The 10736-nt window shown below is 48.8% G+C and overlaps 2 protein-coding genes across 2 annotated transcripts; one reads left to right on the top strand and one right to left on the bottom strand.

Moving 5' to 3' along the window:
* Positions 1–57: 57 nt before the first annotated feature.
* Positions 58–3002, bottom strand: BO66DRAFT_391178 (putative chitin synthase activator (Chs3)). The gene is made up of 5 exons (XM_025647193.1): positions 2982–3002; positions 2138–2930; positions 1956–2075; positions 590–1897; positions 58–530 (listed from the first exon to the last, which is right to left on the bottom strand). Exons 2-5 carry the CDS (start codon positions 2867–2869, stop codon positions 519–521), a joined length of 2172 nt encoding a protein of 723 aa, XP_025504833.1. The 5' UTR covers positions 2870–2930; positions 2982–3002; the 3' UTR covers positions 58–518.
* A 3195-nt stretch (positions 3003–6197) lies between these two features.
* chl1 (DNA helicase) lies at positions 6198–10479 on the top strand (the record flags this gene model as incomplete). The annotated part of the gene is made up of 10 exons (XM_025649260.1): positions 6198–6296; positions 6540–6594; positions 6689–6858; positions 6888–7544; positions 7630–8262; positions 8329–8499; positions 8584–9285; positions 9683–9732; positions 9894–10092; positions 10261–10479. The coding sequence occupies 10 exons, from the start codon at positions 6198–6200 to the stop codon at positions 10477–10479; spliced, it is 2955 nt and encodes a 984-aa protein (XP_025504832.1).
* Between the last annotated feature and the right edge of the window lie 257 nt (positions 10480–10736).

Here is a 10736-nt window from a genome sequence, read left to right as displayed (position 1 = left end):
GGGGGGGGGAGAGGAGAGAGAGTTACAGATTTCCCGGCGGCAGAAAGAGGATGAAATACAATTGGACCGACGTGTCACGTGTTTTTAGAGCGAAGATGACTGGCATCCAGCACCCACCATAGACGATTGCCTTCCTTCTCCAGGAGAAGTGAAGGGAGACACAAGAAGCTCGGAACATTGTAGAGGGCAACAGAATGGCCACTTCAGAGCAAGAAGGAGATTGCCACACTCTTCTCATACATAATATTGCCCGGTAGGAAAATAGTTCATTTTACTGCGGTGTTCTTGACACCCCTGAGAAAAACCTATGAAGTGCAAGAAACTTAACCATCCCAAAGAAACATAGAATGTTCAGGTTTCAAACTTAAGTCGTAAGCTGCCTCTTCATGACCCTCAATTTCAAGCTACTCGACCCTGATCACATGGCTCCAGGCAAGGAGAGATGGCATCGCGCTTCATAAGACTTTCCAGATACAGCACAAGCGAATAAATATCACGAGATAGATGGCGTCGGGGTATCACATGACAATCTAGACAATGTTAGCTGCTATCGTGACGAGTAGGCGGCTGCAACAAAGTAGGATCATACGCAATCACTGTCTTTCTGTACAGCTGGAACCCCCATTTCCTCAAACGTCTTGGGGCCTTTACCCGGAAGACCAGATTGCGACTTGGCTGGCGTTGTTGCTGGAGGTTTCTGGCCGGCAGCGCTTGTCGTCGGTGGGCCGGGCTTAGGGGTGGACGCTGCTGAGGAGGGTTTGGGTGTAGATGAAGATGGCGGAGGCTTAGACATGGATTGGGCATTCGAAGACGGCATAGACTCCGTCCGTGGGAGGACTGACGTGGTTGAAGGCGAAGCAGCTGGCCGAGGGGAGCTCACCGGACCAACTTGCGTATGAGGAGAGGCAGGGCCTCTTACAGGTCTGCGGTCAGGAGGCATGTTGTCAAGCCGCTGAGGGCGTCTCCAAGCGTCCGCGTTGGACTTTTCGAGCGGTGCCGAGTAGCCAATATCAAGCTTGGGAGTTGTAGGTGCTGGGCTTGTGGGACTGGCAGTGGAGGGGGTACTGGGCCCTGGGGTCCGGTAGCCCATAGGGCCTGGTCCATAAGACGCCGCGCGGTTGTAGGTGGGAGCGGTATTGCGGATGTTGGGATTGATCCCAAACGCGGAACTAGGACGTGGGTCAGGCATGCCATATCCGGGTGGATATACAGGTCGGGCCCGGGACGAAGGCCTGTCGGGATAGGGAGCAGCGGCCAATGGATTGTCTGAGAGAGTCATCCGGGACGGATCAGGCATTTCGATGTTCTCAGGGGTAGGTTTCATCGGACCCCCTCGTTGACCAGATCCATAACGCGACTTGATCCGAGCGATTGCTACTTGCTCGTGATCCTTTCTGGACAAAGTCTTGGAGCGAGAAATGCTATCGATGCGGCCTGTCGCATCTTTGTTTCCATTGGCGGCTGCTTTGGCATACCAGCTTCTAGCTTCTTTGATGTCCACGGGAACAAAGATTCCGACCTCGTAGAAGTATCCCAAGGCAAATTCGGCAGTAGGGAATCCGCTTTGAGCGGCACGTTGAGCGTAGGTGAATGCCAACTCGTCATTCTTGTCGAAGACACCTTCGTGACCACAAAGGAACCATTTGCTAATTGCCATCTCTGCTTCCGGTTCCCCTTGTCGTGCAGCCAATGCGTTGTAATGCAGAGACAAGGCGGGGTTGAAGTCGCAGCCGAGTTGGCACAGCTCATAGGCCGCACCCATCTTGACCTGTGCCTTTGCGAAGCCGTGATAGGCAGCCTTTTCGATGTTGACACGGGAGGCATTGAGATCAAGAGGAAGGTAGCTCTCCGGAACATTGACCTGCGGCAACTCTCGCGCTAGCAGCATGCCATAGACCTGGGCATGAAGAGGTTAGCTTCCCAGCCGCAGAATTGATGGGTGAATCCGGACGAACATAGGCTCCCTGGGGGGCATTCTCATCGCAAGACTGCGCTGCAAGGCTAATGTATTCAAGCCCCATCTGATAGTCCTGACGCTGACCATGCTGGCCTAGTAGGATCATCATTCCCAAGCGCTACCGTTGTATATATCATTAGCGCGGGGTACGAGCCGGTCTGATAACGCGGGGAGACATACGTAGAAGGAAGCAGAGTCTGTAAGAGCAACACCCTTCTCATAATGCCTGATGGCTTTCTCGGGCTCTCCAGAGCTTTCAAATTGCATGCCAATCCGGTACTCGGCTCTGGCATATCCTTTGTCCGCGGCTCTCGAGTAGGATCGGAAAGCTTCCTTCTTATCGACGCGATATCCAAATTTCCCGAACTCGAGCCACATGCCCTTGATAAACTCAGCCTTGGGATGATGTTGTTCTGCGAGGAAGTTCACAATGTTCATTGCGTCGAGTTTGAGTTGACGCTCCACCGGGGGGGTTTGTGGTCGCGGAGGCTGGATCAAAGACAGACGTGCCTCGTTCTGCATGGCAACCTCGACGAAAGCGAGCGCGTCTTGAGCCCAGGCCAGCTGCATCTCCGGATCATTAGAGGAGAGCACCGCCATACGTGCTCTCTCCAGGTTGGCTTCCCGCTGCTCATCGGTTGGAGGGACGTTTGGCGGGGGATTCCGCAGAACAGGAAAGGGAGAGAAGTTGGGAGTATCCATGGCATCGTGAGCCGTATCCTGCTGCTCGTACTGGGAGGCAGGTTCGTAGGCTGATGGGTAAGGCTGGTCTTGTGAGAAGGCGGACGAAGTGCGCTCGGGGAAGCGAGAGCGGTCATACTGCACTGGAGCGTGCTGGTTGTGGTGGGGGTGTCGGGCTTCGTGCTCAAGATGAGCTATGTTGTCTTGCATATTCTCCGGTACCTCGGGCATGACTCTACTAGAACAAGGATATGATAGGATGGATTAGCAACACAACCAAATGAAAGGGACACTAGGAAGGGATGATCAACTGTTTGTTCAAAGAGTCGCGGGCAGTTCGTACCTTTGAGGAGATGGGGATATGACTTCTGGCATGTAGAAATCATCCTGACCCCCTGGATACCATGTCGCACCCAGCCGTGGCTGACCACGACCTTGGGGTGGTGGCCTATTCATCGCGGCCAGTGTGTTTCTCCGGTCTTGGAACTATTGCTTTTTCTTTTCTTGGTTTGGCTGATTGTGACTGTTTCTTCTCTGCCCCTGACAATCAAATGGTTTCAGACTAAAAGCCCTTACTATTTGGCAAAGCCTTCGGGTGTGATGATCCAGAAGATGTTAATAAGTCGAAAGCTAAGGGTGGTGGGGGGCGGGGGGAGGGAGAGGGGTGGTTAAGGGAGTAGGGAGGAAAGGAAGAAAGAAGATTCGGGCTGAGCGTAAACAGAAAGCGGAATGGAGGTTACCGAGTAATAACGATGATTATTACAATGTACGCTCACCTTTGGGACTAGTACACAGTACGTAGTTTAGTTACCTACTCCTGCTAGACTCACTAACTACTAATTAATTTACTTTACCTACTTAGACTAAGAGAGGGGAGGGCGACGAGGGGCTGGGAAAAAAGCATTTGGGGGTGATAGGGCACAATCATCGATAGTAAGCCACCGAGTAGGTTAGGTTACTGCTGAGCAACAAACAGTACAAGAGAAAAGGTGGGGACAGAAGGGGGGTACTGCACAAACTGCAAAGCCAGCAAGCCAGCAAAGGCTCCGTCACCCTGGATGATTTACTACATACATTGAAGGTATTGTGGTTGTTTGATGTGGTTATGGTTAAGTACTGTACGCTATATACTTAAGAAGTAATGTACTATACTGTACGGAATATATTCATACCCAAGGTCCAAGTACATGCCAACTGATTTTCAGGGCTCGAATCTGCTGAACATCAAACAAGTGAAGTAGTCTTTCTGACAGGGGGCCAGGGGCAATATTGAGAAGTGGGGTTTCATCTGGCATGTTAATAAATTTGGTATCTAACTAAACACATAGGGAGTCGGTTGGCTTAGAGGTACAGTACAGTACGAAGTACAGATCACACGTACTCAGTAGATACAGTATTAGAATTACAAGGACTGTACTGTAGGAGAAGCTCCCCTTAATATATATTGTCCATGTCATTTTTTTTATGACCGAAATATCAGATGCACAATCAGAGTACTACGGAGATACTGTACTATATACTTATATGTACAGTAGTTATAATATACTCTACCTAAGGTCAATCCACCTTCCCATCATCATACATACCCAACATGTCGCTGAAGCTACTATCTAGTGCAAGATGCTGGCCATTTGTCAAGTAGGAGCAAGCATAAAGCTCTAAATAGGCAGGCACATGTAATCCTGACTTGGCCAGGATAATGGCTGGCTGTGATGGTAAAGCTACCGCAGCTAAACCTTTTAAAGTAGACGGTAATTGTTATATACTCTTTGTCCTCTGCATAGTTTTACTTTGATCCAGAATAATATGCTCTAATAATGATATAGACTCTAATAATCCTGATAGAAAGAAGAAAAAAGACTTTCTAATAAAGAACTCTAACAGCAATATCTTCAGCTCCTAAATACCCTAAGAATCATTAACGTAATTCCTAATATAAGAAGATTCTTATTATAAGGACTTGCATTTTTAAATACATGCCGATGGCAATAGAAATTCGACCAGTGTCAATAGCGCTTATTCTTGGCCATGAGCGGGGCATGCAACCCGCCTGGAGAGTCCACGACTCTACGTACCTTCTGTATACTTAATTAGGTAAGTTACCTGCGGAGTGATACTAGTGTATAGTACAGTACCACATAAGTCTCAGAACTCATCGCTATTATTAGCACGCGCAAGCATACTAAGTACTCAGCACTACTCCGTGCCACTTAGTTATATACACCGACTGCGTACCTAGTAGTCACCGAGTGTGTAGTCGTAATTCAATAGTATAACTGGCGACACTTACCCCTTTCTCTTCCACCCCCTAAAGGTACTCTTCCTTTCACACTACGGCTGTTGACTCCTTCGCCCAGACCACCTCATCTGTCAGATGGGCAAGGCCATGGTTCTGCTTGATGGTCCAAGTACAGAGTATACAGTCTTCAACATTACTAGTAGTCCAGTTTTGTTAGCTAACTTATGGGACTATGTAGCTATAGTAGTTGACTGCTTATCTAAGTTTAAAAGTAGAACCTCATTGTAACGATGCTTGTTATACCGATTCTCCATCCAGAACAACCTTGCTAGTCGGATTTGAATTATAATCAGAATTTAGATAAAGGTAGCCTATGCAAACATTGTTAGAAAGAGGTCCAAAATGGTCTAAAAAAAGCGAGATAATCTTACTACATAACATACTTCATGTGTATACCCCAGCTACGGAGATACTGTAAGAATACAGCGATGTCTGCCATATGACGATTCTAGGGTACTGAGACTGAGGTCGAAACCGCCTTTCTTATAGGGGGGAGGTGGGAGCCTAGGTTCCCGGCGGCTCACCCCCGTCTCCACCTGCTTCTTCTTACCTTTATGTCAACAATCAAGCAGTCCGTTGAGCCTCTATGAATCAAATCGATCAAGGCAGTTTACATCTATACCACTTCAGTGGTTCTCAGTACTTCACCACTTACATGTGTACATTATTATATAACAAACACACCACGTGACTGGTTGGTCAACTAACTAACATTAGTTAGATTAGTTAACTACCTACTAACTAGTTAACTTACCGGGACCTGGTAGTTACGTAACCAACTTAGGTCAATACCTGCAAACCAATCACTAAATTGTTCTGATTTACCAGTAACCACCCTGATATGCAGTTGAGCATTAAGCACTAAGGTATAAGGATCGAACAGATTTCTACTTGCTACTACTCATTGTGTACCTAGGAATTTAGTACTATACGTTCCTCAGCCTTAAGAGTGCGAGTCGAGCGTTATTAGGTTCTAGGTTCTAGGTGAGCTACCAAAAAGATTTGGGGCGCGACTAGTTCTGACTAGTATATGTGTGGGGCCTCCGATCTTCCGTGGAAAGTTCTTTGTATGTTCTTCGTGGTAACTCAGAAAGGACTACACACTCCATCCTCGCATCAAAGTTGACAGCTTTAAGTCTCTATTTCTCTAGTAAACTGTCTAGTCTGTCGGATTCACCCATTGTCGTCTCTCTATTTGGTCTTGTCGAAATACCTCCTGTGGAATCAGCCTATGAATGCAGCATTAACCACCTGGAAGTAATGGAGCTGCAGACCAAGGACTTCCACCACCCTTATTCGCCCTATAACATTCAAATTCGGTTCATGAGAGCGCTTTACACATGTCTCGAGGATGGCAAAGTAGCAATCTTCGAGTCCCCAACGGGTAGGTTGGACTTCATGACTAGGCAAAGGCCTTGCGACCCCTGCTAACTTGGTGTTGCTAGGCACTGTGAGTGAATTCAAGTCACCCTACGTAGCTCAGCCCATTGAAGGGGACCATAGCCTAAAAACTCTGAGAGGCTCGACGCGAAATCTGCTTCTTACTTGATTTGAAGGTGATGAGGAACCATGCAAATGACTGATGACTAACCTATTCCGTAGGGTAAATCTTTAAGTTTGATATGTGGCTCCTTGACTTGGCTGCGCGACCACAAGCGTTCTGCTTTCCAAGATACCATCGATCACACACTTAGTGAGGACTATGGATCTAAATCAATATGCATTGCTATTGCCTCTGACCTTAGCGATAGACAATGACGAGAGTGAGCCGGACTGGATGTTGGAATTCGCCAAGAGTGAGTTGAGTCGCTCAATGCTCGAGAAAAGGAGGGGGCTCGAGGAGCGACTAGAGAGGACAAAACTCAAAGAAGAGAAACAAAGGATTGTGGTGGAGAATCCAGAACTCCCCCGAAAAAAGCAGGTAGGTTCACTGTCGAGTCCTAGCCGCAGAATAATGAGATTGAAGACCATCAGAAACTAAGCAAGGCATCCACGGGGTCGCCCTTGCACGAAGATCTATTCCTTGTGGATGAATATGATAGCGACGATGGTCAACCAGGTCTTTCAGCCAAAAACTTGCAACCCGACAGTGGGCTCTCTTCCAGCACACTTGAACTGCTGAAAAGGTTCAGAGGACAATCGACTGCTAAATACGATGCAGACAGTGACCAAGACGATGAGATTAAGATTTTCTTTTGTTCTCGGACACACTCTCAGCTATCCCAATTTGCAGGTGAATTACGACGCATTGCCATGCCATCGAGTATCCCAGAAGATATGGTACCCAGTGATGGAAGCAAGGCCTTGGAAGAACGCATTAGACACCTCTCCCTCGGATCCCGGAAGAATCTTTGCATCAATACACGGGTATCTTCACTTGAGAATCCAACAGCAATCAATGAACGTTGTCTCGAATTGCAGCAACCTGGAGTAGCCACAGAACACAAATGCCCCTATCTACCGGCAAAAGAAGACGAGACACGTGCTATTCGATTCCGCGACCATGCACTTGCGACGGTGAAAGATATAGAAGACTTAGGGAACGTCGGAAAGGAGATCGGAATATGTCCTTATTATGCTTCTCGATCGGTTATCAAGCATAGCGAGGTGGGTCTTCCGTTGAACCGTTTGTTCTAAACACACGACTGAAATTGAACAGATTGTCACTCTTCCATATCCTCTCTTGCTTCAGCGATCAGCCAGGGAAGCACTTGGGTTGTCAATCAAGGGCCATATCATCATCATTGATGAAGCACATAATCTGATGGATGCGATATCTAGCATTCATTCCGCGACTGTGACACTTTCCCAATTTGAGTTGTCTATCTCACAACTTACGGCCTATGCCCGCAAGTTCAAGACCCGTTTGAAAGGACAAAACAGGAGCTATATTGCTCAGACCATCCGGCTCCTCGGCTCAATTACACATCACCTTCGCTCTGTGCTGGCCGGCAATGGGCCGCCTGAAGGACGTGTCCTGCCTTCGGAGCTCATGTCTGGGAAGGGCGTCGACCAAATTAACCCTTACAAACTAAGTCGATATCTTCAGGAGAGTAAGCTCGCCAGAAAGGTCGATGGGTACGTCGAATTCACGAAAGAAGCAACAAGAGCCAGGGCTTCTGGGAGATCCACGACACCTATACTGTTTCACATACAGGGATTCCTGCTCTCATTGATGAACCCGTCCGCTGAGGGGCGATTGTTTTATCTGAAAGACAAGGATGAAGTTCATTTGAAATACATGCTTCTTGATCCGACAAACCAATTCCGTGACCTCGTTGAAGATGCCAGAGCCGTCATACTCGCTGGTGGAACGATGTCACCGGTAAGACCCCGCTGCAAGTGTCTAGTGAATAGTCTTTCGGATTTGTCCGTCTAACAGATTTCGTAGATGGCAGACTACATGAATCATCTGTTCTCCTATGTCCCCTCTGAACGAATCGACACCTTCAGTTACGGTCATGTAATTCCGTCGGGGAACTTGACTGTACACACGTTGGGGCGTGGAGTACAAGGCATGAATCTCGAGTTCACGTATGAGTCTCGAAACGTAGAGGCAATGGTAAGTGATTCGTATAAAAGCTCATGGGAGAACGTGTCTCGACTAACCGGCGCACCTCTTTGATGCTTCTGGGCGATCGCTCAGATACTTGACCTTGGCCGAACAATAGCGTCCATCTGCAACGCGATTCCTGATGGCGTCGTTGCCTTCTTCCCCAGTTACGATTACCTGGGCCAAGTGTTGAACGTGTGGAAAAAGCCGATAGAAGGCGAGCGGGGCCAGAGCGTATACGAGCTAATCTATAGAACGAAGCCGGTCCTCTCTGAATCACGAGAGATGGCTGAGTCGACGGAAGAATTGCTTCAGAAGTACGCCGAGCTCATTGACTCTAGTAGCGGTGCGCTTCTATTGTCCGTGGTGGGTGGGAAGCTGTCCGAAGGGATCAATTTTTCCGATCGACTCGGACGTGGCGTAGTCATCATCGGACTGCCGTTTCCGAACATTCAAAGTGCCGTCTGGCAAGCAAAAATTGAGTATGTCGAGCAGAAAGCGTTTGATCAAGCAATTGGTTCCGAAGCCAGTCGGCGGTCGACCGCCAAAGCTGCAGGGAGAGAATACTACGAGAACGCTTGTATGCGGGCAGTGAACCAGTGCATCGGACGAGCTATCAGGCATCGCAACGACTATGCCGCTATCGTGTTGATGGATAAACGGTATGATCGAACCAATATCAGAGGAAAGCTTCCGGCCTGGATCAAGCAGAGCATGGCCACTGCTTCTGTCAATCAACCCGCAGGTAGGACGATTCAGAGCCTGTCTGATTTTTTCAGAGATGATAAGCAATGTGTCAACAGCAGAGCCTAGTGATTATATAAACAATTGAAGACCAAAGCAATGAATGATAAGCCTCTCTTAGCAGTCACGGAGTTGAGTGGCTACAGTACGTAACTTAGTAGTTACCCGTGACTTTAGCAACACTAACTACTTCCAACTACAAAGTTACGTTACTGGCCGGGATCGCCAACTGGCACAGGCAGATCCGATGCCCGACCACAATGAAGTCACGTGATTGATACGCTCCGGGGGCGCGCCAAGGCTCATCTGAAGGGCAGGGCCCTAAGTTAGGGCAAGCAAATTAGCGCACATTCTAGCCCCCCCCCCAAGCCTTGATTTCAACATCTGAGCCCAGCACCCACGACCGCATCCCCCCCCATCGCCAAACTCTCAGACCGGTCTTGTCGAGCTCAGCACCGTCGACAAGATGCCTACCCGTTTCTCGAAGACAAGGAAAGCGTGAGTCGAAAAAGATTTTTCCCTTCGCCCCAATGCCCTCGATCGTGATCTCGCGGTTTTCGTGGTGGAATGCGACAGGCAGATGCTTTGTCCGGCGCTCTCCGGAGAGGTGCCGAACATAGAAGAAGGAAGGACATCAGACTGACATTTCTGTTTTCTAGCCGCGGTCATGTTTCCGCCGGTTACGGTCGCATTGGCAAGCACCGTAAGCATCCCGGTGGTCGTGGTATGGCCGGTGGTCAGCACCACCACCGGACCAACCTTGACAAGTACCACCCTGGTTACTTCGGTAAGGTCGGAATGAGATACTTCCACAAGACCCAGCAGCAGTTCTGGAAGCCCACCATCAACCTTGACAAGGTACGTTGCATCCGCTTGAGACCGAGGATCGGAAATTTCTCAGTGAACGGTGGTCGAATTGGTCGGATATCGATGAAGCAAACGTGGATTGAGACGAGACCGCATCCGTCTGTGAAGGAAGAACGGGGCGGCCAAGAATAAACGCTAATTTCTTTGTTTGTAATGCAGCTGTGGTCTCTCGTTCCTGCCGAGCAGCGCGATGCCTATGTGAGCGGCCAGAAGACCGACACTGCCCCTGTCATCGACCTCCTTTCCCTCGGTTACTCCAAGGTCTTGGGCAAGGGCCGTCTCCCCGAGGTTCCCATTGTCGTTCGCGCCCGCTACTTCAGCCGTGACGCCGAGAAGAAGATCAAGGAGGCTGGTGGTGTTGTTGAGCTTGTTGCTTAAATGTGGAAATTAGCGTTTCTGCTTGAAGGATTAGACTGGGACAGGTGCTGCGCTGGCTACGGCTCAGGGCAAAGAGGGTCAATTATCTCCCCTGGTGATGAAAACTTCAAATGGGAGCCGCGGATCGGGCACCTTGGTCCGTGTATCTACAAAATAAAGGGTGTCTAGTTGGTGGCTAGCTTTAAAACGGCCGCCAGACAACTTCACGATCAGATCTATCGAACAATACCATAAAGGGGAATTGAATTTTTTTCACT

Source organism: Aspergillus aculeatinus (assembly GCF_003184765.1).
Source record: "Aspergillus aculeatinus CBS 121060 unplaced genomic scaffold BO66scaffold_19, whole genome shotgun sequence".
NCBI lineage: Eukaryota > Fungi > Ascomycota > Eurotiomycetes > Eurotiales > Aspergillaceae > Aspergillus > Aspergillus aculeatinus.
The sequence above is the reverse complement of the archived record's forward strand: the minus strand, read 5'-3'. Positions and strand labels throughout refer to the sequence as shown.

What these genes read in the sequence shown, in the direction of transcription:
- BO66DRAFT_391178 (XM_025647193.1), bottom strand. Translation starts at nt 2,869, where the DNA reads ATGCCCGAGGTACCGGAGAATATGCAAGACAACATAGCTCATCTTGAG. An exon ending in CAGACTCTGCTTCCTTCTAC is followed by an intron (nt 2,076 to 2,137) that starts GTATGTCTCCCC and finishes ATACAACGGTAG; the next exon opens with CGCTTGGGAATGATGATCCT. An exon ending in ATGCCCCCCAGGGAGCCTAT is followed by an intron (nt 1,898 to 1,955) that starts GTTCGTCCGGAT and finishes CTTCATGCCCAG; the next exon opens with GTCTATGGCATGCTGCTAGC.